The sequence below is a fragment of the Torulaspora delbrueckii genome, chromosome 6, assembly GCF_000243375.1.
Source record: "Torulaspora delbrueckii CBS 1146 chromosome 6, complete genome".
Taxonomy (NCBI): Eukaryota; Fungi; Ascomycota; class Saccharomycetes; order Saccharomycetales; family Saccharomycetaceae; genus Torulaspora; species Torulaspora delbrueckii.
This window is the reverse complement of record NC_016506.1, coordinates 641628-668726: the sequence shown is the minus strand read 5'-3', so window position 1 is coordinate 668726 and position 27099 is coordinate 641628. Positions and strand designations below refer to the sequence as shown.

Here is a 27099-nt window from a genome sequence, read left to right as displayed (position 1 = left end):
AGGGTTTTCTACAATGGCTCAATCACCTCGTCAAGAGTCCTTCCTCTCCATATTAAACTGTCATTACAGCTCATCGACTTGAAATTTTTCATTGGTTGCCGGGTAAGAAAACGCCTAAGTTTCAAAATTATAAACAACTGTTTAAATGATGATATAAGATGTGAAACGGGCTGTCTGATATGTATTTAAGCACTCGATTTGGTTGATTCCCAGGTGAGATTTCCGTGTGGTAAACGGAGCTGTATTGATGGAATCGGTTCCGACGACTCCAACTAAGGTTAGGCATCAGTCAAGCTCTATACCCTCTCCGAAAGTGGGCTCTCATTCACCTAGAGAGTATAAAAAGAGAAATACGAGTGCTGTAAGGCCCTATTCACAGAATGGGACTCATGTACCTTCTACGCAGTTGAAGAGTGATGGAAAATCTCATTTAACATCGTTTTATAAGGAAAATATCATTGAACTAAATCAATTACAGGATATTTTGTTTCAGAAGAAGGCTCATTTGGATTCCTTGACGGATGAAATGAATGAGTGCAAGGCAAAATATAGGGATGTGGAGTTTAAATGGGACACTTTGGTTGAGGAGAAGGCGCTGAAGTACCAGCAGATCAACTTGAAGTCCAATGAGTTGACAAAATTAAAAGAAGAGCAGACATCCAGAAGAAAATTTATGCATGACGGCCATGGACTTCATTTGCAACAATTAAGAGCTAAGAATGAGGCTGATTTGAATAGGATCGCGAGTGATTATCGTGCCAAAATCGAAGTACTGCGATTTGCAAAGATTCAAAAATTCCAAAATGAGAGAGATACCCTGTTGAACAGTGTGGAAGAAGCCAGGAATAAAATTTCTATGAACAGCGAAATCCTTAGAAGTATGCTACAGGAACGAGAAAGCAAACATAGCCACGAGAAAGAGATCTGGTTACAAAGATACCACGATAAATGGAAAGCTGATGTCGAAAAGAATGAAGAGATAACGGATGAGATAGTTGAGTTGGAACGACAGGTGATAGGATCTTTGAGGCCCGAAGCCCAGAGAGAAAGAAAGAAACTTGACAGTATCAAAGAAAAATACCAAAATTTGCAACAGGAATTAGCAGAGCAGGAATCGAAAAGCGTCGAACTGCGTCAGCAAACAGCTCAAAAAATTCAGGATACTAAACATCTGAAGGATTGCAAAAGGGAATTGGAACAATACATTCAAAATACTAAAGTGGAACTTGAACAAATCAGTGAAATTATGGTCAAAGAAGAATCGATGAGACGTACCTTGCATAACGAACTTCAAGAACTGAGAGGCAATATTAGAGTCTTCTGCAGGGTACGGCCGCCTTTACCAAGAGAAAATGCAACTTCGAACCATTTAAAAGTTCGCGAATTTAATGACGATGCAGGCAATCAAGTTATTGAAGTTGCAAAAAATGGTTACGGCTCAGGGCCTCAGATCTTCAAATTTGATAGAATCTTCAATGAAAAAGAAACCAACTATGATGTTTTCCAGGAAATTGGGCAGTTGGTTCAAAGTTCATTAGATGGTTACAACGTTTGCATCTTTGCATACGGACAGACCGGATCTGGGAAAACTTATACGATGCTTAATCCCACGGATGGTATCATACCAGCGACAATAACTCATATCTTCAACTGGACGAAAAATTTGAAGGAACGTGGTTGGAGATACGATGTTAGTTGCCAGTTTGTGGAGATCTATAATGAAACGATAGCCGATTTGCTTCGGCGTGAAGAGAAACCAGCAGGTTCAGCTTCAGGTGATGACACCAACAGCAACACCAAACTGGAGATACGACACAACCAGGAGACCAAGGAGACAACGATCACTAATGTGACAACTGTCCCTCTCACATCAAAAAACACGGTAGACGAACTTTTGAAAAGAGCAAATAAGTTGAGATCTACTGCTTCAACAGCTTGCAATGAACGATCATCACGTTCGCATAGCATCTTTATCGTTCATTTGAGCGGTGAAAACGTGCTGACTGGCGAAAGATCTCACGGTATTTTAAACCTGGTTGACCTGGCAGGCTCAGAGAGAATCAACACTTCACAAGTCATCGGAGAGCGTCTGAGAGAGACGCAGAGTATTAACAAATCTCTCAGTTGCCTTGGTGATGTCATTCACGCTTTAGGTAGTGCAGATGCTTCCAAAAGACACATACCTTTTAGAAACTCGAAATTGACGTACCTTCTACAATATTCGCTCACAGGAAACTCCAAGACGCTCATGTTCGTCAACATATCGGGAAACCCCAACCACACAAATGAGACTCTCAACTCCTTGAGGTTCGCATCCAAAGTAAACTCGACCAAGATGGTCGCACGAAATACAAATTTATAATGGTTATGAATGAGAATTGCAAAATATGGCAGATTTATTTACAGGATTATCAACCAGAAGTGTTATCATTTTCCTCTTCCTTTTCAGTGAGGAAACTTTGTAATCTTCTTATAGCCCAGTTCTTACCTATGAATTTGACATCTGGGTCAGATTCACCTTCCGTTAGAGTGTATTCCCTCCACCAAGCAGGTGATTTAAATCTTGGATCTTCCTTTTCAAAATGGCACTCTTCATCACGAATTTTGACAATCTGGGTTCTAAGTTTTGCAGCAAGCCTACTTCGCAGATCCATGGCTTCTTCGCCGTATTTCAATTCCGTGGAAAGCTCACCAGGACATTCAGGGTTGTAGTATTTTTCCACTAAACGTTTCCATTCATCTCTATATTTCTCTATGACCGCATCATCAACAGGTTCTCCCACAGTAACCTTGATCTCAGCTCCAATGTTAGACGGTATGTAACGTTTCATCCCTGTTCCGGCAGCTTCTTCGGAGGCAACCTTTTCAAACCCCGTCGTAAAGATCGGTACGATGATAGGTGGAACTGTGGCCTCTAGCACCATTCTCGATACACCCCATTTAAAATATCTCATAGAATTGGAAAAAGGTGGATGTAATTGTAAAACGAATCCCTCCGGATAAACATGTAACCAGGATGGTTTAAACCTCTTCACTGGAGGTATATAATCATGTTTTATAGTCTTAACCAATGGAGAAAAATTGGGTTTTAAAATCTTAGGTTCTTCACTATGTGGGGTCCATTCCAAGTCCAACGTATCATCGGGACTCAAAAGTCTTATCGCAGCATCGATTGAACCTTGGAAAGGACCAACCCCAAATCTTTCAGTAGACAAAACCTGGCCCAAAGAAAAGAAAGTAGCCAAAAACTTGTTCTTAAAACACACATTGTTGGCACCAAGGCACCATCTGATGCTATCCAGATCACGATAGATTCTCCATGGGAAGACACCCCATATAAAAGGGTCATCGACAACAGACATGTGGTTCATCATTGTCATCAGACTTCTATTCTCCTTTTGAGACCTATCGATGGCCTTCTCGAGTCTATCGAAATTGTTCAGCTCCACGTTGTACAAGGTCTTCAGTACCAATTTCGATAAGCCGATGGTCAAAGCACAAGTCCCATAGGAGAAAAACCTCCAGAGGGGACTTTGGCGAGGATATTCATTCAAGAAGTCGTCTCCTCGTGACAGGACATTGGGCAAAGACATCTAGGACTCTCGTTTGACGGCGTCTTCCAAGGTGATGGATTTGCAATCAAAGTGGTGAACTTTTTTTATTTTAATTAAAGGCTAAAATGATGAACTTTGCAGACAGATAGACCATCATAAAAGATCTACTGAGAGTATCGAATGGAAAAGTTCACTGATTGGAGGGACAAAGGTACTGGGATTGCTCCGTTTTTACCAGTAGGTTCTGGTCGGCTCGGGCTGGGAGCTAAGGTAGGTTGCACTCTACTACTGATGGTGAAATTCCTAGTTGTATCACCATTGATCCTTGTCTACTGGCTAACCAGATCGAAGGCTGTTTTCCGGTGGGTCATGTCATTTTTGTTTGACTGGAGTGTGGATGTCACAGTTCTTGGTATCAAGAGAAGAAACTTGAAAAAACATGATGCTTATCCCCATAGAGGTCGGTTCTATGTGTGCAATAGCTCATCTGCTTTAGACGCCCACATCTTAGATAGTATTGCACAGGGAAAATCGACCTTCTTAGTAGCTAGTGGGAATGCGCTATATGCGATGAACAAGTGTCAGTATTCGAATTATGCATTAGATGGATCATTAAATGTGAAAAAATACGCTCAAGAGATACACAATGGTGAAATTTTGCAAGATCGAGTGGTCTTTATATTCCCCGAGGGAACTTGTTCAAATGGTAAGTCAGTGCTTCCTTTTGAAATCGACGAGAATTCGGTGGAGTCACTGTTGGGTGAAAACTTGAGTGTTCAAGTGACTCATCTGAAGATCAATCCTTCGCTGACCACCCCATTAAGAGTGTCCCGGTGGGAACTGGTCACTAGAATGGTCGCCAATGGTGTTCATGCCAAGATAAAAATACATGAAGCACAAAACATCGCACCACTAGACAAGTTAAGAGTCGCATTGAATGATGGCAACAAGTTCAAATTGGTGTCAAAAACCTTAGATGTAGAGGCAAAACGCAAGTTTGTTTCTGAGTACGAGAGAACTCAGTAATAAGCGCCTTGAGACGGAGTTTCTTGCTGCAAACTTTGCTCGTTAAGGTTTAAGTACCATTGAGATCCCTTCAACTCCGGGGCCTTACCGCGAGGAATTAATTTCCTGAGCACGGTCTCGTCAGTCTCGATCGGCTGATACGACAGTTTCTCGTTTGTCTGTGTAAACCTATAACGTAAGAGCAACGCCAGTGGGATTACAAAATCGTCCAAAGTCTCTTGTAAAACGGGCAAAAGTTCGACCTTCTTACGAGTCCATTTTCTGCTTTTTGTACTAATTGCATTCTTAAGGAAATCTCTCTTCTTCTTCTTAGTCAGTATCGAGTCATTCAACTGCGATGACGGTACAATTTTGTTCAACCGAGATATAGCCAATTGAATCATTCCAAGAGCAACACCACTGGCGTCATTAGAATACTGCTCGAGCGAAACCAGCAGTAACCCCAAACTATCCAGATACGTAAGCACAGGCTTATTGATGATACTACTGCTCCGAGAGCATCTTAGTGCAGTATCGTGGCAACCGATGACCAGTCGTGCGTACAACCCACTATTCGAGGCCAGCTCCGAGAGATCCTGCTCATAAAAATCCAGCACAGCTTCCCGTCGGCCCTTATACACCTTTGACCTCAATTTCGACAACGACAGCACAACGATTCCAGCCTGTTGCAAGAATTGAAACTCGAGAGCCAATTGAGTGGTGAGTCCGCACAATCGCGGCAAGCATTGCTCAAACCGCAACTCCACATACTGCACAAGTCCCAAACCTCTTCTCAAACACCTCCCACTAGTTCCCCAACCTGCATCTGCCACATCTGATCCATATGCTCTTTCCAGTACTTCTAAAGCCAACTCCTGCTCGAACGCAGCCGCATCAAGAATAGCGATCGCCACTTCGGCACTCAATTCCACTTCCAGCTCATCGTCTATACTAAGCAGGGCTCCCGCATACCCCAGCAATTCATCAATCCTTCCCAACCAGTCACCAGACCGCCCTGTATCTTGACCAATAGCAGCAATACACCGATTTCTGCGCTCCAAAAGGCCGGGATAAGATTCCAGCGCACTACAGGCCTTCAAAGGCAACCGAAGAGGCAATTCGCCGTCAAATGCCAATTCAGAACTCATTCAGACGACCTACAGCTGGCCTCTCTACGACTGCTCATCTCATCGAGTGAAAAAATTTGAAAAAATTTGAAAAATTCTTGAAAAAAAAATCGCTGCGATGAGCAGCCGACTGGGTGAACTTTTGCAACCTTCGCACATTCTTTACCTCTCCTTGATTTCCACTTTAACGCTGTTCAGCCATTCGACAGGGTTTCTTTTGGATGCCTTGCGATGTTTGATTGGTTGTCTTGTTCCTGTGCCGTGCTTTTTTGTAGATCGAGGCTGGGAAAGCTTATCAATCGGTGTAACTGATAACAGCTCTGTAATAGGCCTTACTTGTAATGGCGGTTCTTAAGTAATTCAAAAACTTGCTAAGTAGTTAAAAGGACTCTCAAATGATAATATGAATTCCCTGGTAGAGGATGGTTGAGAAAAGGGGATCGACCAATGGCTGGTGGATTTGTATGGACTGAGAGCTACGATGGAGCTACTGTAGCATTTATGATACTGGGAGCTGCCCTGGTATTTGTGATGTGCCCAGGACTGGGGTTTCTATACTCTGGGTTAGCTAGACGTAAGTCTGCTTTGGCACTCATATGGGCTGTATTGATGGCTACACATGTGGGTATGCTTCAATGGTACTTCTGGGGTTATTCACTGGCTTTCTCAAATACTGCACCTAATAACAAGTTCATTGGTAACTTGGATTCTTTTGGGTTCCGTAACGTTTATGGTCAGACCGATGAGAGTGTAGAATATCCCGAGATTGCATTTGCAGTGTTCCAGATGATGTTTCTGTGTGTTACTTTGAGTATTATCGCAGGTGCCACTGCTGAGAGAGGCCGTTTGCTGCCGCATATGGTTTTCTTGTTCCTCTTTGCAACGATTGTGTACTGTCCAATTACTTATTGGATTTGGGCTCCCGGTGGCTGGGCCTACCAATGGGGGGTCTTGGACTGGGCTGGTGGTGGACCAGTTGAAATCTTGAGTGCTGTTGGCGGGTTTGTCTATTCGTACTTCTTGGGCCGTCGGAAGGAAAGCCTCTTGATTAATTTTAGACCCCATAATGTGTCCATGGTGACTCTCGGTACATCTTTATTGTGGTTTGGATGGCTAGCATTCAATGCTGCTACCTCCTTGTCACCAAATTTGAAGTCCGTGTATGCATTTATGAACACTAATGTGAGTGCTGTAACCGGTGGTATGACATGGTGTTTGCTAGATTTCAGACTAGAGCGTAAATGGTCTACGGTGGGTCTATGTTCTGGTATCATTTGTGGGCTTGTAGCTGCTACACCAAGTTCTGGTTGCATAACATTGTATGGATCGCTAATCCAGGGTATTATTGCCGGTATCGTGTGTAACTTCTCCACCAAGATCAAGTACTACATGAAAGTGGACGATTCTCTCGATCTTTTGGCTGAGCACGGTATCGCAGGTATCGTGGGATTGTTCTTCAACGCCTTATTTGGTGCTGACTGGGTCATTGGTATGGATGGAGTTACAGAACACGGTGGTGGCTGGATCACACACAATTGGAAGCAAATGTATAAGCAAATCGCTTACATTGCAGCCTGCGCTGGTTACTCTGCTACAGTGACTGCAATCATCTGCTTCGTGCTAAACAAGATCCCTGGATTACAACTAAGAGTCGACGAAGAGGCAGAGGCCCATGGTCTCGACGAGGACCAAATTGGAGAATTCGCTTACGATTACGTTGAGGTGAGAAGAGATTATTATCAGTGGGGAGTCGACACAGACAACGCACATAGTCTCGGCGATAGCGAAGCTAATCACCACCATAGTATCACTGCTGATACGACTGCATCTTCCGGTGAGGCTGCTGATGAGTCACCAAACTCGGAGAAGGGGCCTATACCGCAACAAACTGCATAATTTTCTTCTATTCCCTGATCTTTAGTTAACTCGGTAGGTAAAAAAATGGACATGGATTATAAAATAATATATAGACTATAATAGAAGAAGATGGATACGATTATGATTCGATATTGTATGAGACAAGAGACAGAGTTTATTTGATTTCCTTGAACTAAAAAGTTGGGAAGATTAAAAAATATCGACCTCGGTGAGGATTGAACTCACGATCTTGCGATTAACAGTCGCACGCCTTAACCAGCTTGGCCACGAAGTCTACTTTGTTGAACGATGAAAACTATCATTGACTATAATCTTGTAAACATATTATGCAATATTAAAGAGGATGGTTTATTAATTGACAGACTCTCTTCTTATTGATACATGAGTGATATGTTCTATATAGGACTCAAAAATTCCCTTGCTGGATCACGGCTGAATATATACCGTTTCTTGCACCGGGGACTTTAGAAATCCATCTACCTAATCTATGCTCTTTACTGACACTTGCCAGGACACGGAATGTTTCCTTGCCATGCTTACCGCTTTCAACGGCTTGGATCTTGGTCACCACACCTTTGCAGTTGTTCAAATCACCTAGTAACTCAAATCCTCTTAAGTTTTCGGCAATTTTCCAAACTTTTAGCACTCCGTTCCATGAACCGGAAACGAAGATGTTAGAGTATGGTATAGCGTAAATGGCTGTGATCCAGTAAGGGTGAGATAGTCTTTTCTCAGCTAATTGCTTCTCTCTCACCTCTTCGTCTAACTCACCAGAGATCTTTGTCGACTCGGGCAATGGAGCTGTACCGTGAGCGATCCTCTGGGTGAAAACCGGCTTCTTTTTCGCCAGAGACCACAAACAGATGTTACCATTATCGGAACCTGTGACAAAGTGTGAGTCATCAACCATGCTTACGACATCAATGCTTCCTTCACTGTAAAATGCTGGTACTTCCGCTTCATTAGGATATACGACTTCCCCATCCTCAGTTTCCGTGGCGTGTTCTTTCATCCATTTTTTGGCCAATCTCTCAGGGTCATCACCACCTCTGAAGGTCAATCTCGTTTCATCGGGAATCTTCCACAACATGGCTGTCCTATCTCTGGATCCCACCGTGACACATCTCTCCAAGCTCAACGAAGAGATATCTGCAACCAAATCGTGATGACCAAAAAGGGTCTCTAATTGTGAAAACTGCTTCACCGAATATGTCCTTATCTTGAAATCTGCGCATGATGCGTACAGTTGATCTGAGTTTTTTCTGAAAGTTAGCGATAGAACTTCTCCTCGCCTGTCTTTAGTCGGTAAAACTTTAACAGGTGATAAAGATTCCGTACTCCATATTATTAGCTTTCTATCCTTACCTCCAGTCACCACGTACTTCCCATCTGATGAAGCGGCCACAGTAAGTATATCGTCGTAGTGACCCTCCGTAGTATTTTCATACTCATGTGCGTTCTTGGGTACATATTTCGAACCACCTTTTGAATATTTTAGTTTCTTCGGCCTTTTGTCGAAATCCGTGATATCGTACTTTGTCAATTGAAGACACTTGCTCACCGTGTAGGCGAAAACTCTTCCTTTATTCTTTGAACCTGCTTTATCATCACCATAAGTAAATTTATTCAACGTAGGCTGGTAGCAACTTATGCAAGTCAAATTAGTCTCACCAACTCTCGAGAAAGTGGTCTTGGCTTCTGACAGTAAAAGCTTGTCAGCAATGAATCGGTATACACGCCCCTGCTGTTCAGCAACATCCTGCTTTAACCTAGATGCCACAATATCCTCATCCATGGCACGAGCATCAAAGTTGTTGTAGTCATCAACCATTTGCTCACCGTCCTCATTATCATCTCCAAGAGTCTTCTCAGCCATCACAGTCTGTGCATCCTCTTTTAAGTTCGCAAGATATTGTTTGGCCAATCTTCTTCTCTTGTCAGCAGGATTCTCTCCTTCAAACTCTTCATCAGACTCCAGAATCTCCTCATCGTGCTCCTCCTCAGCCAAATCTACTGAACCCTCATCTTCATTCGAAGAAGGATCGGTGATCTCTTCATCCTCAGCAGGTGCTGGTCGATCTTCTGCCCTGAGTTTTCTCTTTTTAGCTCCTCTGATTTCAGACATCGATCACGAAAATACACGCTATCCCGAAACCAGTTTTAAAAGGTTAATTGCGTTGAATCTAGGATACTTTATGCTATGAACTGATACTATTTCAAGTCTTCATCTCATCGCACATCTCAAGTATTTGGAAATTTTTCACTTGATCATAAAGAACGACTGCCATCAACAAAGTGTCAGTAAACAAAATGTTGATCAGACCTGATTTAATAGTTACCTACTTGTTGCTGAAATCTGGCTTCTCGTATTTCGTTGACACGCTTTGTGAGTTCCATTAATTCTGCTCTTTCAGAGATTTTCACAGCTGCAATTAATGCTCTGTCTTGTTTTAGTTCCTTCACGAGCGAGGCTGCCATTTCGATATTTTGATCGGCACAAGCCGCAGCGAATAATCGCAGTAGGGACTTATCGTAGGCTCCGTTGAGTGATGCTAAAATCTCATTTTCGTTACCATAAAGTTCACCATCATTGTCCAATGTGTCTTTTAGCAGAGCCGACAATACTTTAGAGCGAAGAAACTCTTCTTCAGCCGCCATGTTGGGTGGAATCACGAGCTCCGAGTTTTCCTTCTCATCGGCAGAATCTTGATCGTTTACCTCTTCTTCGTTCGAACCATTCGAGTCTGCTTTGCGTTTTCTATCCTCTAGTACCTTACTCTTGACCAGTATCGGTATCCTCATCTCCATCTCAGATGGTAGCGGTAATGGGAACTCTGGCCACATATTCTTGCCCTTCACAAAAATACAGTTCAATGTATCATAATTGAGACCTAAGGGCCAAACATGCACTTGTGAGTTTTCTTTACCACCAGTCATCTTCCAGATCTCCAGGTCGGCATCAAGGACGGGCAGCCACCTGCTCTCTAGAGGTGACCTCCATTTTGATAGTACCATGAGAACATTATCAGATCCGAAAATACAGGGATCGCCATACGTAGAGAAGAATACGCTCTTCAAGCCAATGGGATTGAACTTCACAAATTCTCTGGCGACATCAAACCCAACGTTGGGATCGCTTTGCGGCAGTACCATTGGTAGAGGAGATTCTCTTTGATAATATCTTGATTCTGTGGGCGATTGTTCAAACATGGAGTACGACAGGCCATGGTATGGCGAGTAATGGACGACAAAGACTTTGCACTCTTGCGCAGTAAGGGCCACCACTGGAGATACTTTTTCAACAGTTAGAGGTACACCATATTGGTTGAATACCCTCATGTAACCGAAAGATGTGCCAACAAACACTCTGTGAGGTGTAGCGGCTATACTTGAAATCCTTTCTCCTTTTTGCAATGGGATTGTTTTTGTCCAGTTGGAATGCATCATGTTATGGGATCTATAATGCAGTAAACCTGATTTGGATTGACCGAATAAAGTACCCTTCTCATTTAACGAGCAAACATCATAGCCAAACAAATCCTCAAAATGATACTCTCGAAATCGGCCAATATCAAAAAAGGATACTGTGATACTATTCTGTTCATTATTCTTCACCACTGAAACGTAACCGACATCGTTCATTGTCAAGTACCGCCTATCTCCATTTCCATAGGGCGTAGCACCTGGAGATATAGGTTTGTAACGGAAGGATGAAGGTACAAGGCTTGCACCTGGCATCCTTCCAGGTAGCGGAAGGTTGGGCGATTGTTGACGAGCTTTCTTTTGTGACACATACCCAGCTCCATCGTCATCATCGATAAAATCTTCTTCATCATCAAAATGATACCTCCTCTTACCACCGTTAGCCTCTTGCGTGAAGATATTTTCTGAGTCGTTCTCTTCTGGTAAAACATCCTTACTGCGAGAAGCATCGTCTACATCACTTTCATCAAGATCTGAGTCAACAAACAACGAATTTTGCTTTGCATTTGGGTCTTTAATAATAGAGTCACTTCCAGAGTTGGGCGACGGCAGCGACTCTGCAACTCCTTGTATGGTCACGATTTCGCCTGTCCACGTTCCGAGAATTATATCCAGCGTCTTACTATCTTTTTGAACCTTCCATATTAGATTAGTTAGCTTGTGTTTAAATTCGCTCTTGTACATTATCTCAGTTGTTTGCCAGTTCCAAACAACCAGGATATTCTCCAGGTCGATAGAAGCAAGAAAGTTGCCCTGTAGCGGATCGAACTTCAAATCTATGAAGTTCACTGCTGAAAATGCTGGATTTTTCAAAGTCTTCATAAGAGAATACCCTTTAATGTTGAATACCTTTATTGTAAAGTCCGCACATGGTAGCGCAAACTGTAAACCTCTTGGATGCCACGCAGCACGAGTACAGATTCTATTCTCATCGCAGAACTCGGGATCTGTGATTCTTTGCTCCTGTTCCTCGTCAAATGTATCGCCATCCCGGGCACCTGTGCGTGCGGATTCAGATAAGCTAGCCTCCGAATCGAATTCCTTGTACGTATTGGCAGGGATGTATCCCGTCAACTCATGGACTTTATAAGGTCTAGTAGATGAAACTGAGAAAAACTGAACCACGCCATTGATAAAAGATATTGACAAAAGATTGGTCTGTGCCGTGTAGGAAAACTGTGAAATCTGTTCATCAACTTTAATTGAGTGTTTTCTATGTGCTTCATCATTTAATTCAATAAGGAAGAGTTCTAAATCGTCTCCTCCAAACACCCCCATCTTTCCTGAATGTATCACACAGCAATCTCTTAGAGGAAGAGCAGACCTGGCGAGCAATTGGTCTGTCGCTGTCTTAGTATTCAACCAATAGGCATCACCTTGTACAGTTGTAAGAAGAAAACCCGATTGAGAATCGCATTCCACAGATGTCAGACTCTTCGATATCTCCAAAATCTCAGGTTCCTCTTCTGGTTTATCCACTGGCAGGAGCTTACTCAGTCCGTTCTTATTAGCCACACACAGGGTCTTGAAATCTGGCGTTAAGGCAACCAACGTCTTACCACCGTACTCGAAAACCGACTTATCGATAATTCTAGGCATTGTCAAGAAACAGCTGGCTGACACAATTGGAGATCTGGTATATATCAAAATTCAAAGTTTAGCTAAATTTTAATGAAATGACTTGAATCATTAACGCGTTCGCGTTAGCTTCCAGGCCTACCAACAACGTCTATAAAGCCAAAAGGCACTGAAAGCAGTGATCGACGAGGCTCTCACTATCATTCTATTCAAAAGTCAAGTCGCTTGGAGTTTTTGATTAGGGTGTAACTATTCAGAGGTTTCAATATGTACTCGTCAGATGAAGAAGAGCTAAACTTGGAGCTACCGACCGTGAATGAAGTAAATAGAGACCTGTTCACTGGTGAAGTAGACAAATTGAATAACAACGTGGACGCATTTGACGTGGATGAATTCCTGCTGAGAAATAATTGCAATTTCATTCCACTTGATTCTCTCATCGGTGACCTCTCTAAGCTTTCGAATGATATGGTTCATATTCTTCTCGAGAAAGTCACAAGCAAGTATAACGACTATCTGAACTTTTGTGAACCTTACTTGGATGGAAATAGTGATGGTGTTTTAGAGTTAAAAGAATCGATGACACATTTGAGCCGCTTCATTAAACAGTTAGAACAACTGACCAAGAATGATCTATCCAAAACCCAGGAAGTCATAAGTGACACGGTAGATTATTTGCGTAAGCTAGACGAGATGTCATATCAGTTGCGGAACCATCTTCGAATACCAGAAATGATCACTTTGGCGAAGCAGTACAGTAAGAAGCTTCATGCAATGTCTGGAACAGATCCTTTGGAAGAACAGCTATGCACCGAGCTCACAGACCAACTATTCACTTTGTTGCAACGCATTCGTTCACAACTCGATGATTTATCATCTATGGATTCTACCTATGTACATCACTTACGGAACGAGTACCATGGATTACTCCAGGAATCACAGATTTCGCTCAAAATCCTCACCGGGAGATGCCTCGAAGACAAGGAGAACTACGAACAACTTTCCAAGGTACTGATTTCAATATTATGACGGTAATTAACAGCAAAAGACTCTGACATTCGGAAGCAGAGTGAACGGATCAGTGCCTTTCAAGTATGACCATGTGAAAAAGATCTAAGGCTCAATACCAACACAATGCGGTCCACTTAAATTGAGAACAATGACTAGCCGACTCCCAAAATCTTTTGACTTCATCGACCAGTAGCAAGTAATAAAGTCCAGAAGTATTTTAGCAATTTTGAAAATCCCTTTGAGAATATTACATTCCATTCTCCTTCTCCCCTGTCGCTGCCGAAGCGAATACAGCTATTATCGATGTTTTCAAAGGGAAATGGCTCAGTAAGAATCAATTGTGTGCCATTTTGTGATGATCATAATACTGATGGCATGCTGTATTCCCCAGACTTAATGATGATGACACATGCGCATTTGATTACTTCTCAGCTGAATTAAATGGTGGACAATATTGTGTTAATAATGTCGCAGTGAGCTAGTTGTACATCTGGAGCATAAAAATTAATGACTGGCGATACGCCATTGTTTTTCAATATTCGTCAATTCCTTGACAATAAAGTTCATCTTGGATAACAATGCGCTAGTGTCATTCTATAATATTGAATAGATTTCGTTCAGTTCAAGATAGCTGATCTCACATTGACCAGTTAAGCTTATCTTAACTTCACGATTACTCAATCAATATTTCGCAAGAGCTTGGTTTAAATAAAAATTAAGTACCAAGAATCCCATTTGAGTATCCTAGAGGTGCCGAATAGCCTAAATAATTGCTCGAGGCTTAAATAAGGTTTCAAAGCTCTATTATACTTGTTCTTCAATATCATCATTAACGACAGTGCTATTAGTTTTTACTCAATCATAATAGACATCAAGCTCGAATATTGATGAGATCGATCAATTGAAGATCGCGCCAGCAGTCGGTAATTGAGTCGTTATGTTCAACTTTGGAGGTGGCAATAACAACGCAGGTGGTGCTGGAGCTGGAGGTGGGCTATTTGGTAGTAAACCTGCTGGAAACTCGACGTTTTCCTTTGGTCAAGGTGCTGCCAATAACACTCAACCACAACAACAAACGGGCACTGGATTCTCCTTTGGAAGTAATAACCAGCAGAACAACACTACTGGAGCTGGTACAGGACTTTTTGGGGGTTCTCAACCGAACAATTCAACCTCGGGTGGCCTCTTTGGGAATCAATCTGGTAACAATACTGGAATGTTTGGTAATAAGCCAAATGGTGCACCTCCTAGTACCGGGCTTTTTGGACAGCAGCAACAGCCACAACAACAGCAACCAAGTGGAGGGTTATTTGGCAATCAGGGGACTTCTAGCACAGGAGGAGGATTGTTTGGGAACAACAATCAAAACCAAAATCAAACAAGTACCGGGGGATTATTCGGAAACACGAATCAGAACCAGAATACTGGAGCCACTGGTAGTGGTGGATTGTTTGGAAACGCGAATCAGAATCAGAATACTGGAGCCACTGGTAGTGGTGGATTGTTTGGAAACGCGAATCAGAATCAGAATACTGGAGCCACTGGTAGTGGTGGATTGTTTGGAAATACCAATCAGAATCAAGGAACCGGCGGTGGACTCTTTGGGAACACTAATAACCAGGCTCAAAGCATCGGCGGAGGTGGGCTTTTTGGTAACAACACGCAAAAGCCTGCCGGAACTACAGGTGGTGGATTGTTTGGTAACACCGGTCAAAATACGCAAAGTAATAATACTTTAGGAGGTGGGTTGTTCGGCAACAAGCCAGCTGGGACATCTACTACTGGTGGTGGTTTGTTTGGCAGTAAGCCTGCGGGAAACACTGGTGGTGGGTTGTTTGGTGGCCAAACAACGAATACTAACACTTTGGGAGGGAGCCTCTTCGGCAGTAAACCACAAGGTCAAGCTACCGGTGGTCTCTTTGGTAATACTAACAACAATACTAACTCAGGGTTGTTTGGCGCTTCACAACCGCAGCAGAATCAATTCGGTCAAGCCAATGGTCCTTCCATGAGCACAAACGTACAGCCATCATTCGCTTGGTCTCAACCGCAGAATAATCAACTAACCTTGCAACAACAACAACAACAACAACAACAGCAGCAGCAGCAGCAATTCCAACAACAACAGCAACAACAACAGCAACAGCAACAGCAGTCGTCACAGCTAAGCCAAGTCCAACAACAATATCTCAATTATCCTCAACAGATTCAGGAACAAATAGTGAAATGCAAAGACTCATGGGATCCAACATCAAGCAAGACAAAACTAAGAGCATTTGTATACAATAAGATCAATGGAACTGATGCTCTTACTTACAACAAACCGATGAATATTTCCCAAGAAGAATGGGACGAAGCGCTTGACAAGAAACCTTCACCCAATGTCATACCCACGGAAGTGCTTGGATTTGAAGGCTTGAATCAACGCACACAGTTGCAAAGGGAAAACGTTGCTCAAGCTCGTGTGATACTCAACCAGATCTTAGAGAACTCCACTCAATTGCAACAAAAGCATGAGCTAGACACAGCAGCCAGAATTGTGAAGGCGCAGTCAAGAAACACTCAAATCGGTAAGAGAATCCTCGGCTTGGGAACTAGATTGGCTATCTTGAAGAGTAGGGGATTGCCTCTGAGCGTATCAGAAGAGAAAATGTGGTCTCAATTCCAGGCTCTACTGCAGCGCAGTAACGATCCCGCTGGTTTGGGTAAAACCAATGAATTGTGGGCTCGTCTTGCAGTCCTGAAAGAACGTGCCAAGAATATCTCAGATCAATTGGATAATACTTTAGTAGTGATTACTGAAAATGGCGGTAAAATTTCTGATCAAACAGGTCACGGCCAAGTCGATAATGAGAGAGCTGATGATGAAGTTGAAAAGAGAGTTGACAAGATTGTCGAGACTCTAAGTAACCAACAGCGTGGTATATGTTACCTAAACGAAGTCCTGGATAAAGACCATAAAGCCATGGACAAGGCATTAAAAAGTAGCAATCGTGTAGCATAATTACATAAAACATTTTCTAATGTATTAATATTTACAAAAATCCTAGGTAAACCCTTTAAATCCATGCAACATCAGGTCCAGCCTTTCCTGTTCATGTTGATTTATCTTAACAGTATCATCGATAGCACCATGCAGCCATTTCTGTAAACGAGGAGGCATTGAATCAAGAGACTCATAGATGACTGGCTTGACTTTCAAGTAACCCTCTGAGCTAATTGGTCCTGATGGATGATAAACCCTAGCTGTATGATCATGCGCTTTCGTCAATGGACCTTCTTGAAAAAATCTACTACCGCGATGATCGCTCAAATCGTACTGCCTCCTCATTATATTTGGTGCATTCAATGCAACTAGTAGATTTCCACTGGTCACAACTTTTTTCACTGGTCTGTTGTTAAATATCCAAGGTTTGATGATAACGGGCGGCTCAGAGGCTATATAAGACGCATTGGGCTTACTCCTGTTCCATTTCCATAGAAGTAAACTGTGTAGTTCCTCCAAGTCCTCATTATTATGTTCCAATGTAAAAATATCCTCAATAGCTGGACACATAAGATCATTTCGTATTTTGGGTGGTTTCTTCATTGTAATTCCTTTAATATTGAACAGGACTGTGGACAATCGATCAATACAACTCGAAGAGAGTACTAAATCAATCCTTGCATCTCGATTCGTAAATGTATTTTCCAGTTTAGTGAACGTAGGTTTGGCGTATATTACTTTGCAAATCTTGCTTAATTCTGAAATAATATGATTATTCCACAACAACTCATTTGATGCTGTGGAAGGGCCATGGGATAGAATCAGCTTCATGATCAGGCAATGGGTTTGAAGAAACTGCAGTTTAAAGGACATGATCAACACTCATGCGTGTCCTTTCATCTAACCATAAGTAAGCCATCGTCTTAAACTTTTTTTATAATGACGACTACATATTTACATGAGTTATGGTCACAAAATTACACATGCAATTCTTTTATATACTTATTCCACCGAGAGTCAACTTATTTCCATTGTCTCTTAATGAAATGCCACACCATAGGAGACAACCATAGTAGGGCACTCGCGTAAAAGGCGTTGACCAAAGTCCTGTTGGTAGCCTGTTGATGTAGTTTCTTCTCTTCTTCAGAAGGTTCTTGCTGTGGTAGACCAAACATTATTCAAATATGGGTGCTGAGAGGTAAGGTTGATCCTAATAGGCCTTTCTTACTCACTGATTTAGTCTAGTTTCAGTTGAAAAGTTTTGCAATTTTTTCATTTAAATCCCTTCGTGCAATACTGAAAAAGGTTAAATTCTATATCGAAAAGAGACTTCAAGAAGAGCTGAAGAAGGTAATTATAAGGACTTCGTGATTGCTCAAATAGCCAAATGAGTAGTAACGAGAATACACCCGAGTTGGAAAATTTCGTTTCCCCACAGGAAGAACAGTCAGTGGGCCAAGAAGCGAGTGTAATTGAGAGACAACGTAAACATATCGACACAGGAGCATCTGACGATGAGGGGCCAAATGAGAGTGATAGGTTGAAAAATATGCCAACATTGAGCCATGGAGAAAATGAGTATGATGGCTCTGTGCGTAGTCGTCAGGAACTGGAGGATAAACTGGATCGAATTCTAAAGAAACCAAAGGTTAGAAGAAGCAGAAGAGATGAGGATGACTTGGAACAGTATTTGGATGAGAAGATTCTACGTTTAAAAGATGAAATGAATATAGCGGCTCAGATGGATATTGAGACTCTAAATAAGAGAATAGAGACCGGTGATAATTCATTGATCGTTATGCAAAAAGTCAAGCTACTGCCCAAGGTCGTTAGTGTGCTTTCAAAGGCTAATTTGGCTGATACTATCCTAGATAATAATCTGTTACAAAGTGTAAGGATTTGGTTGGAGCCCCTACCGGATGGATCACTTCCTTCCTTCGAGATTCAGAAATCATTATTCGCTGCCATAGAAAAACTACCTATCAAGACCGAACATTTGAAAGAAAGTGGATTGGGCAGAGTAGTAATCTTTTATACAAAATCCAAGAGAGTGGAACCTCAATTAGCCAGGTTAGCAGATAGAATAATTGCTGAATGGACAAGACCCATTATCGGTGCCTCGGACAATTACAGAGATAAAAGGATCATGCAATTAGAGTTTGATGCAGAGAAATTAAGAAGGAAAGCTGCTCTTGGCACGGCTAAGAGTAGAAAGAAGAAGCCTGGTAAAAGTGTTTCCCCTGGAGGTTCTTCGGCTCAAAGTCTATACGAGCAAGCTGCCGCCAGAAGGAATAGAGCCGCTGCACCAGCCCAAACCACAACAGATTACAAATATGCACCTGTCAGCAATTTGAATCAAGTTTCAAGTAGTGCTAGAACCGCTGGTGTCGGTTCCACACTAAATAATAGTGAAATGTACAAGAGGTTAACTTCAAGGTTAAACAAGACCAAGAAGACAAAATAAATAACTGCTTTGTAGTAATAAAAACCACTGGACTAAGATAAATGTGCAACTTTAAGATTTATACATTTCCTTTAGCTATAAAGAGACATAATTTAGGAAATTGGAAGTGATTAAGGTACAAAGCAGTGAAGTTTCGTTTCCCTTTATTTGCTTAGGATCTTGGCTTCTCCTTCTTTTCCTTCCACAAAGCCAACAAGGAGACACCAGAGACCTTAACGACCTTGAATCTAACACCTGGAATATCACCCTTAGCCTTACCCTTTCTACCGAAACCGGCTAGCAAGACTTCGTCGTTTTCGTCAACAAAGTTCAAACAACCATCGTTTGGAACAAAGGCAGTAACCTTCTTACCGTTCTTGATCAATTGAACTCTGACACACTTTCTAATGGCAGAGTTTGGTTGCTTGGATTCAATACCCAATTTTTCCAACACGATACCTTTAGCGTGGGAAGAACCACCAAATGGAGAAGATTTGAAAGCAGTACCCAATAATCTCTTCTTGTAGTTGTTTTCGGCCCAACGGCTGTTAGAATAGGATGATTGTTAGTATTTTTGACCTTCAATAACACACATTATCTTATTTCAACTGGCAATATAACATACTTGTTTCTTCTGTGGACACGCAACTTTCTAGCGGAGTTCAAACCTCTTGGCTTACCCTTACCCATCTTTGGTTGTTATTATTTGTTCTTGGCTTACTATAACAAAATTACTGAAGCTCCAGTTCTACTATTCTTCAATATTTCAAATGGTTTGTATCTTGCGAGCTCCCATTGCAACAGTATGGTACTGAACGAGACGATACGAGCCTACTGACCTCTCCGCCTAGCTCCCAGAAGGAACTATCCAGGTGGTAGAAGGAAGGATAGGCCAGTCTCCCTCTACGCTGGAAGGGGAACTCTGTCTAGCTCTGCCTAGGCTGCATGATTCTCTGCCTAGAGCTTTTTCAAAAAAGTGATTTGACGCAGAAAAGTTACAGATTTTTTTTTGGGAAAAAGGTTTTGGGTTTTTTTCAAAAACAGTCCACTGAAAAATTCAAGGGCATAGAAGCTCTTATCGATGAGATAGAGTTGAACAGTATAAGAAGGGGACACAGGGTCTCTCAAATGTCAATCGTGCATTGAGGATCGTGTGATGAAGAATTGGGAGACTGTTGATTTGTATACAAAGGCTTTAATTGCAAAGTATTTGAATGATAATGGTCATAAGAGTACTTTAGAGTTGTTCTTGGGGGATTGTGGCCTGTCTATGAGTGATGTCAAAGATGTGGGGCAGACTTTTGATGAAAATTTAGAAACAATTGTAAGTGAAAGGGTTGCTTATGCGGAGGGGAATAAAGATTTGGTGAATAAAATTCGGTTGGAAGAGAAAGCGCTGCCAATTGATGCAGAGACTCCAAGTTGGAATCATGATGCCAAATTTGAACCAGTCCCTTTGGATGTGGATAAAAAAGCTTTGATAATTGGTGCCAACTTTTGCAACCCTCAAGATTCGTTACTATTATCGTTCGCTGACAAGACAAAGTGGTTTTATGGCCCACAGTGGGATTTGAAAGATAAGAATTTCGGTTCGGAGTTTAATTTAGGAGCTGTCAGATTCTGTGGAGCTGTCAGATCGTGTGTGAGAGAACCACATGATACATTTTATATGTGTACACTTGATGGAACATTTCATTTTTGGTCTCAATATGAAAAAGGATCTCATAAATTACACCAGAGATTGATTACTCATCTGCAATTTTTGAAAGCACCAGGGGAGGATACACTTTACATTGTATCATGCGGTATGGATAACTGTTTGAACGTGCATGAATGGAATCCCCGCATACATCAGTCAATAAAACTGCTTTCAGCAGAAAAATTACAGTCTTCCTGTACTTCGTTGCAAGTGGCCTCAGATGGATACAGGCCGCTAATTTTCATCTCGAGAGCTGACTATACTCATTTATTGTGTTTTGCGCTAGAGAATAGGACGCATAGCATGAGGTTGGTTTATAAGATTGCCCTGAATAACGCGCAGTTCAGTACTCATTCCTTCAATGTCCGAGATATGGCGTTTATTGGAGAACATGATTCGATCGGAACACCTGTTGTCACGAACAGTAGTGTTTTACTCATCGCTACGTCACACATACCCTACATGCGGTTACTTGTGGTAAAGATTCCACCAGAAATTGCAGGCGACAAGGATACTGTGTTTTATGATAAGGTACTAAGGAATATGCCCACTGAGATAGAGCAGGATTCTTACTCTGAGCCGATTCTTAAAACATTGCCTGAAGGCAATGGTGTTCTTGTTGGTGACAGTAAAGGATTATATGCTCTCGATATCTTGAATGGAGATTCTTGGTTACTGGACTTACCAGGGTTCTCTCAAGGTTCAAGAGTGAAGTGTATGGATATCAATAAATCTGGTACCAAGCTGGTTCTTGGGTTAGCTGATAAGACTGTTAGAGCTTATAATATAGTTTTATAGTTTTGAAAAAATAATTGTTCAAACAAACTCGTAGATCTACAATAAAAAGGGCTAATGACCAGTATTCAGCCCTTTGAAGCCACAGATCTGTTCAATTTGAATGAAGTGAACCTGGATATACTGACAGAGAACTTTCCATTAGATTTTTACTTTGAATACCTTATCCTGTGGCCTGAACTATTCTTCAAAAGTACCGAATTGACTTTAAAAGATGATCGTCGAAATATTTCAGGGTATATGATGGCTAAGACCGAAGGAAGAGGTCAATTATGGCATTCGCATATAACTGCTGTTACTGTGGCCCCAACTTTTCGAAGAATATCGCTAGCGTCAAAACTTTGCGAAGCACTCGAGACCATCACTGATTCGCGACCTCATGAAACCAATTTCATTGACCTCTTTGTCAAATGTAATAATAGTTTGGCAGTAAAACTTTATGAAAAGTTAGGTTATAGTGTTTACAGACGAGTAGTTGGCTATTACAACTCTAGTGAAGATGGTTATCCTTCCACACTGAAAAATGTCGATGATGATAAAGATGCATTCGATATGAGGAAAAGCATGCCCAGAGATCAAGGTCGTAGTGTAAGAATCGATGGTAGAAAGCATAAATGTTATCCTCACGATGTAAGGTTTTGAAATGGACATTAAATTTTAATCTACATAGGGCAAGTCAAAAGGATAAATTCAAGCATTTTAAAACTCAATTTGTTGTGAGTGAGGTTGCTGACCTCTTTGGTTGTCATTTTGGTTGAAGTTGTTTCTATTTTGGTAACCTCCTCTTCCACCTCTACCTCTACCTCTACCTCTACCTCTTCCACCTCTTCCACCTCTTTGACCGCCACGACCGAATCTTGGTCTAGCAGAAGCCTGCCCAAAGGTATCCAAGTTCATGGCTTTCTCTTCTTGCCATCTTAAATTTGTGTTTGTCTCTGTAGAGGTCGAGATGCTGTCGAAGAAAGAAGATTTCTTGTTGTAAAACTGATCGGGATGAGACTCTTCGTTTGGTTCTGGTTTGTCTGGCTCAGCCTCCTCAGTATGTACCTCGTCTTTGGTGAACTTTGCGTTACTGCCCTGGAAATCAAAGTCCTCCTTTGGGATCTCGACTTTCCTGTTATGCGAAGGCTGGCGCCTTTGGTCATCGTTACGACTTTTGGTCTGATGCTCTTCACGATGTGTTGCGGCAGTACGCTGTGGTGCAGATGAGACTTCAGTAGTAGTAGTGGTGGTGGTAGATGTAGGTCGGACTGCGGATGGCTCTGGTGCATATACACCATAGCCTGCCACAGCAGCTGGAACCTGAGGTTGAGCTTGCTGCTGGGGCTGAGCAGGCTGTTGGCCAGCTGAAGTTGGTGGTTGTAGCACATGCTGTGGAGGCAAAACCGGTTGTACTTCTTCCAATTTCACGTCTAGAATACCCAAATCCTTAACTTCATTACCATTGAACTTCACAATCTTGTAAACAGTTGGATTAGGATATATCTCATCGGGTCCCCAATTCTTACGTCCTTCAGTACCAAAACAACGAACATTTTGCAAAGTAACTGTACCTTTGTCGGAATCGATACCCTCAAGAAGACCGACGTACCGATTGTCAGTTACAGAGATCAAAGAGATCGTCTTACCAATATATTGTGACATATGGAGTTTGAAGCTCTGAGTTATCCTTTCGGTCTTTTATATGAGCTTGTTGTTGGTATTTACTTGTTGAAAAGTTTCATGGCCCTAAGCCCGAGCTATTAGTGGAGACCTCGAGAATGACTAAAATCTACTAAAATCAATATAAAAGGAGGGCTCCGAGATCGCCAACACCTGTCAAGATATATGATCTTTAGCATCAATTGACTTGTTTTAAGAGTTCGATCGAAGGTGATTTCTTGAAATGGCAAGTCTAGAAGCAGCGTTCACTGGTGCGGTTGCTTCATCAGTGGCTAATGTGGCCGTTTACCCTTTGGATTTAGCAAAGACGTTGTTGCAGACTCAATTGAAACAGTCTGCTGAGAAAGTCGAGCCTATTGAAGAGAATGAAACGTATGATAATACGTTGGACTGTATCTTAAAAGTATACAGAAAAAGAGGTCTATCAGGTATGTACCAGGGAATGTCAACGTCCGTTCTGGCCAACTTCATTCAGAGTTTCTGCTATTTCTTCTGGTATACCCTGGTAAGGAAGTACTATTTTAGATTCAAATTCACCAGGGCAAAATTTAAAGGAAATGTCAGATTCTCGACTATCGAGGAGTTGTTGTTGGGAATGGTTGCAGCAGCAACTTCACAACTCTTCACTAATCCTATATCAGTGATTTCTACGAGGCAACAGACTATAGATTCAAATGGTGAGGGTGCCAATACGTCTGCAATAGTCAAACAAATCTTGAAAGAAAACAATGGCGATATAAGAGGGCTCTGGAGGGGTTTGAAAGTATCTCTTGTTCTGACAATCAACCCTTCGATCACATATGCATCCTATCAGGAGTTAAAGAGACTCATGTTCTCAGTCGATGACTTTTCTGTGACTGGTCAAGAATTGTCAGCTCGACAAAATTTCTCCCTAGGTGTTTTATCCAAGATGATCTCAACTGTTATCACTCAACCTTTGATTATTTCGAAAGTTTCGTTACAAAGAGCAGGTTCTCATTTTACAAACTTTCAACAGGTTATGTTTTACCTCTACAAGAATGAGGGACTATTATCGCTTTGGAAAGGGCTAAGGCCACAGTTAGCCAAGGGAGTTCTAGTGCAAGGATTACTCTTCATGTTCAAGGGAGAACTCACAAAAATTTTGCGTAAGGTGATCTTTTTGTATTCGAATTTCCTTATCAAAAGACATTAACTATAAGAGTCCTCATATTTATACATATTGCTAACTCATCTCATCTCGTAAGCGTCACCTACAGTCTTGAAGTTCTTCAAGAAATCATTGATTTTTCTAAACTCCTCAGCGGTGATTTGAGTCTTGGCTTCATCAAAGTTCTCCTCGAGTTTTTTTACACTGGAACCACTTGGGATTGGTAAAAAGTGAGTGTTGGGGTACTCGCCTGTCTTGTTCCAATACTTGTCCCAACCAAGGGCTACTTGTGGTAGTGTAATCTCGTTATTTGCAGGTCTCTTAGCGATGATTTCGTCCCTTAAGAAGTCAAGTAATGTCAGGTTTTGTCTCAAACTTTCATCATCAAATCTCTTCAGTAGGTTTCTGAAATCACCAGCTGGTATATCTTTACTACTAGTAACTGCACCAGTCAGCAATCCTCTACCCAATGGAGAGTACAAAATAGTGACCAAGTTTAGGTCATTATTTGCTTTAACGACACCATTGGTCAAAATCGCTTTGGTGAACATCGATAGTTCAACCTCCACACTGACCAAATACTTGTGCCAGTCCTTGGAAATTCCACGGATCTGCTCAGCAGTGACCTCACTCAAACTAATGGCACCGATGGCACCATTGTCAACCATCTCGGCCAATGCTTCAAAGGACTCATAAGGGTATGTTTCGCCATTAGTGCATAGACTCAAATCCAATCTAGCGACTTCAAAGATGTCAATAAAACCACCAATGGCTGCAACTGATGCCTCCACACTTTTGATAACATCGTCATGTTTTCCCTTGGGAGTAAGGGTTTCACAGTCGCAACCACCCTTACAACTGATGATCACATACTTCCTCAATTCTGGATTCTTGACAAAAAAATCCCTGATGTAGGTCAGATTGATCCGATTGGGTCCATAAAACTCACCACAGTTGAAAAATGCCTTATGGCCTTTAGATTGAGCCAATTCAACGACTCTTTTCATAGTTTCGTGAGCCTGGGTCTCTGGAATGGGCTCAGCCCTCCACGTAAGCGACATCAGCCCATATCCGGTGTCAATCGCAGAGAGATCTTGCTTTAGCTTGTTGATTGCAGATTGTTCGACCATTTTGCTCAATTGACGATATTGAAAGGTCTGGTAGGTCAAGGAACTATGCTGGACATATCCCCTTTTATGTCAATTGTCGGGGAAGCGGGAATTACTTGTATTACTAATCGAATTATATACAAAAGATTCTAGATTGCGCATGGTCGAGCATCTGTTCACAATAGTAACCCAGCTCCACATAATTGATAAGGCTCAATGCTTTTCTTGGCGTTTCTTGGAAGATTCTTTACCTTGTTGGTCCTGATGATCTAGGTCATCGAGGCTTAGTTGGTCTCTAACTCTAACAATTGCATTCTTCTCCTGTTGTTCTTCCTCCTTCATGATTTCTTCTTGTTCCTTCAATTGCAAGAGTTTCTGCTTTGGTGAAATGCTGTCCTCTTGCACAACGTTGACCTTAACTTCATGGTAAAGTTCATCAGGAATACCACTTAGAACATCGCACAATGCATCATATAGAGATTTCTTGGATGTGATCTCACCGTAATTGTAGGCTGTCGCCATGATAAGAAGGGTGGATGGGATTTTGTCCTTCAGTCTCATGTTGAGCCAGATCTTCAAGTTATCTCTCAGCACAGAGTCCTCGACGTTGTTGCATTTGATACCTCTTGAAGCACATGCATTGAACAGTTCTGTAGGACTCAATTGCTCGACGCCTTCATAGTAGATTGATAGATCATCTTTTTTCAACTCAAGCATCTTATATCTGATTCTATAACGCAACATGACATCTGTTCCGAATGGGCGTAAGTTGATGTACTTGGCCAAAGCAACCAGGTAGGATCTGGTTACGTTATCTAGCACAGTGTCATCTTTAAACAGTCTTGCGACTTGGATTAGCTGTTGACGTGACTCAGGTTCGCCTGTCTGACGAACGTGTTGGTAAAACTCATTGAATACTTTCTTATGCTCTTCAGATATGTCTGTTGGCTTGAAATGAGAGATATTTCCCTTTATAATTCCAGAAACCAACTTTCTGGTCTTTCTTAGACTTTCCAACTTCGATTGCTTGTCCTTAACCGATTCATAAGTTGAAGGCAACAGATTTGGGAACAATTTCAGCGCAATGGGTAAAAGTAACTCTGCAAATGGCACTAAAACGAATGCTGCAAACGGTACTAATCTCACAATATCTGAAGTAGTTCTTTTCAGCTGTAATAGCTCTCTTCTTGACAGCTCATAGCCGGCAGAAGACTTCAACAGCAGTCTCGAAGAGATCTTTATCTCAAAACCGAGCAATTTGGTACCATCACGATAGTGCTTGGCTTCATGCTTGATTCTAGACCATAATGAAGGTTTGTCAACTGGTTTCGCAGTTATCGGAGATTTGCTCACTTCTGTAGAAGAAGGTTTAGAGACCGGTTTCGAAGAGCTGGTATTCAATCTTCGAGCATTCCATTGTAATAATCCAACATATTTATGGGCATTAGCCACCGACAGTCGACAGTTGATCAAAGTACTTGAGGCCAATTTCATAGTAAAGCCTCTTTATCACCTGGAAAGGCCTTATGGTAGTAGTTACTAAGTAGAAAGAATTTATAACTGAATTCAACTATAGATCACAGCGCTTACTGGCCAGAACGGTCGGTTCTCTTTTCGGATGAGTTATTCGTTAGGTTTCG

General features: G+C 41.8%; 19 protein-coding genes and 1 non-coding gene across 20 annotated transcripts; 9 read left to right on the top strand and 11 right to left on the bottom strand.

Annotated features, from left to right (window-relative positions):
* Positions 1 to 247: 247 nt before the first annotated feature.
* KAR3 (Kar3p) lies at positions 248 to 2362 on the top strand (the record flags this gene model as incomplete). The annotated part of the gene is made up of 1 exon (XM_003682338.1): positions 248 to 2362. One exon carries the CDS (start codon positions 248 to 250, stop codon positions 2360 to 2362), a length of 2115 nt encoding a protein of 704 aa, XP_003682386.1.
* A 49-nt stretch (positions 2363 to 2411) lies between these two features.
* TAZ1 (lysophosphatidylcholine acyltransferase) lies at positions 2412 to 3593 on the bottom strand (the record flags this gene model as incomplete). Its single annotated transcript, XM_003682337.1, has 1 exon — positions 2412 to 3593. One exon carries the CDS (start codon positions 3591 to 3593, stop codon positions 2412 to 2414), a length of 1182 nt encoding a protein of 393 aa, XP_003682385.1.
* Positions 3594 to 3734: 141 nt separating this feature from the next.
* LOA1 (lysophosphatidic acid acyltransferase LOA1) lies at positions 3735 to 4580 on the top strand (the record flags this gene model as incomplete). The annotated part of the gene is made up of 1 exon (XM_003682336.1): positions 3735 to 4580. The coding sequence occupies one exon, from the start codon at positions 3735 to 3737 to the stop codon at positions 4578 to 4580; it is 846 nt and encodes a 281-aa protein (XP_003682384.1).
* On the bottom strand, positions 4574 to 5707 carry TDEL0F03610 (uncharacterized protein; the record flags this gene model as incomplete). The annotated part of the gene is made up of 1 exon (XM_003682335.1): positions 4574 to 5707. The coding sequence occupies one exon, from the start codon at positions 5705 to 5707 to the stop codon at positions 4574 to 4576; it is 1134 nt and encodes a 377-aa protein (XP_003682383.1).
* A 426-nt stretch (positions 5708 to 6133) lies between these two features.
* On the top strand, positions 6134 to 7582 carry TDEL0F03600 (ammonium transporter; the record flags this gene model as incomplete). The annotated part of the gene is made up of 1 exon (XM_003682334.1): positions 6134 to 7582. The coding sequence occupies one exon, from the start codon at positions 6134 to 6136 to the stop codon at positions 7580 to 7582; it is 1449 nt and encodes a 482-aa protein (XP_003682382.1).
* A 182-nt stretch (positions 7583 to 7764) lies between these two features.
* Positions 7765 to 7838, bottom strand: TDEL0Ftrna3N. Its single transcript has one exon. It is a non-coding gene; the product is annotated as a tRNA-Asn (tRNA).
* Positions 7839 to 7970: 132 nt separating this feature from the next.
* RRP9 (ribosomal RNA-processing protein RRP9) lies at positions 7971 to 9689 on the bottom strand (the record flags this gene model as incomplete). The annotated part of the gene is made up of 1 exon (XM_003682333.1): positions 7971 to 9689. The coding sequence occupies one exon, from the start codon at positions 9687 to 9689 to the stop codon at positions 7971 to 7973; it is 1719 nt and encodes a 572-aa protein (XP_003682381.1).
* Positions 9690 to 9892: 203 nt separating this feature from the next.
* Positions 9893 to 12646, bottom strand: CTF4 (chromatin-binding protein CTF4; the record flags this gene model as incomplete). The annotated part of the gene is made up of 1 exon (XM_003682332.1): positions 9893 to 12646. One exon carries the CDS (start codon positions 12644 to 12646, stop codon positions 9893 to 9895), a length of 2754 nt encoding a protein of 917 aa, XP_003682380.1.
* A 246-nt stretch (positions 12647 to 12892) lies between these two features.
* Positions 12893 to 13654, top strand: COG2 (Golgi transport complex subunit COG2; the record flags this gene model as incomplete). The annotated part of the gene is made up of 1 exon (XM_003682331.1): positions 12893 to 13654. One exon carries the CDS (start codon positions 12893 to 12895, stop codon positions 13652 to 13654), a length of 762 nt encoding a protein of 253 aa, XP_003682379.1.
* A 919-nt stretch (positions 13655 to 14573) lies between these two features.
* NUP57 (FG-nucleoporin NUP57) lies at positions 14574 to 16640 on the top strand (the record flags this gene model as incomplete). The annotated part of the gene is made up of 1 exon (XM_003682330.1): positions 14574 to 16640. The coding sequence occupies one exon, from the start codon at positions 14574 to 14576 to the stop codon at positions 16638 to 16640; it is 2067 nt and encodes a 688-aa protein (XP_003682378.1).
* A 42-nt stretch (positions 16641 to 16682) lies between these two features.
* On the bottom strand, positions 16683 to 17495 carry MSS18 (Mss18p; the record flags this gene model as incomplete). Its single annotated transcript, XM_003682329.1, has 1 exon — positions 16683 to 17495. The coding sequence occupies one exon, from the start codon at positions 17493 to 17495 to the stop codon at positions 16683 to 16685; it is 813 nt and encodes a 270-aa protein (XP_003682377.1).
* Positions 17496 to 17644: 149 nt separating this feature from the next.
* Positions 17645 to 17797, bottom strand: TOM5 (Tom5p; the record flags this gene model as incomplete). Its single annotated transcript, XM_003682328.1, has 1 exon — positions 17645 to 17797. One exon carries the CDS (start codon positions 17795 to 17797, stop codon positions 17645 to 17647), a length of 153 nt encoding a protein of 50 aa, XP_003682376.1.
* A 212-nt stretch (positions 17798 to 18009) lies between these two features.
* Positions 18010 to 19086, top strand: SPN1 (transcription factor SPN1; the record flags this gene model as incomplete). The annotated part of the gene is made up of 1 exon (XM_003682327.1): positions 18010 to 19086. One exon carries the CDS (start codon positions 18010 to 18012, stop codon positions 19084 to 19086), a length of 1077 nt encoding a protein of 358 aa, XP_003682375.1.
* Positions 19087 to 19237: 151 nt separating this feature from the next.
* On the bottom strand, positions 19238 to 19755 carry RPS23B (40S ribosomal protein uS12; the record flags this gene model as incomplete). Its single annotated transcript, XM_003682326.1, has 2 exons — positions 19238 to 19610; positions 19691 to 19755. The coding sequence occupies 2 exons, from the start codon at positions 19753 to 19755 to the stop codon at positions 19238 to 19240; spliced, it is 438 nt and encodes a 145-aa protein (XP_003682374.1).
* A 466-nt stretch (positions 19756 to 20221) lies between these two features.
* On the top strand, positions 20222 to 21562 carry TDEL0F03510 (uncharacterized protein; the record flags this gene model as incomplete). The annotated part of the gene is made up of 1 exon (XM_003682325.1): positions 20222 to 21562. One exon carries the CDS (start codon positions 20222 to 20224, stop codon positions 21560 to 21562), a length of 1341 nt encoding a protein of 446 aa, XP_003682373.1.
* A 54-nt stretch (positions 21563 to 21616) lies between these two features.
* Positions 21617 to 22201, top strand: NAT3 (peptide alpha-N-acetyltransferase complex B subunit NAT3; the record flags this gene model as incomplete). The annotated part of the gene is made up of 1 exon (XM_003682324.1): positions 21617 to 22201. The coding sequence occupies one exon, from the start codon at positions 21617 to 21619 to the stop codon at positions 22199 to 22201; it is 585 nt and encodes a 194-aa protein (XP_003682372.1).
* A 57-nt stretch (positions 22202 to 22258) lies between these two features.
* On the bottom strand, positions 22259 to 23203 carry SCD6 (Scd6p; the record flags this gene model as incomplete). Its single annotated transcript, XM_003682323.1, has 1 exon — positions 22259 to 23203. One exon carries the CDS (start codon positions 23201 to 23203, stop codon positions 22259 to 22261), a length of 945 nt encoding a protein of 314 aa, XP_003682371.1.
* Positions 23204 to 23444: 241 nt separating this feature from the next.
* Positions 23445 to 24395, top strand: ANT1 (Ant1p; the record flags this gene model as incomplete). The annotated part of the gene is made up of 1 exon (XM_003682322.1): positions 23445 to 24395. The coding sequence occupies one exon, from the start codon at positions 23445 to 23447 to the stop codon at positions 24393 to 24395; it is 951 nt and encodes a 316-aa protein (XP_003682370.1).
* Positions 24396 to 24430: 35 nt separating this feature from the next.
* TDEL0F03470 (pyridoxine 4-dehydrogenase) lies at positions 24431 to 25480 on the bottom strand (the record flags this gene model as incomplete). Its single annotated transcript, XM_003682321.1, has 1 exon — positions 24431 to 25480. One exon carries the CDS (start codon positions 25478 to 25480, stop codon positions 24431 to 24433), a length of 1050 nt encoding a protein of 349 aa, XP_003682369.1.
* Positions 25481 to 25672: 192 nt separating this feature from the next.
* YLH47 (Ylh47p) lies at positions 25673 to 26953 on the bottom strand (the record flags this gene model as incomplete). The annotated part of the gene is made up of 1 exon (XM_003682320.1): positions 25673 to 26953. The coding sequence occupies one exon, from the start codon at positions 26951 to 26953 to the stop codon at positions 25673 to 25675; it is 1281 nt and encodes a 426-aa protein (XP_003682368.1).
* Between the last annotated feature and the right edge of the window lie 146 nt (positions 26954 to 27099).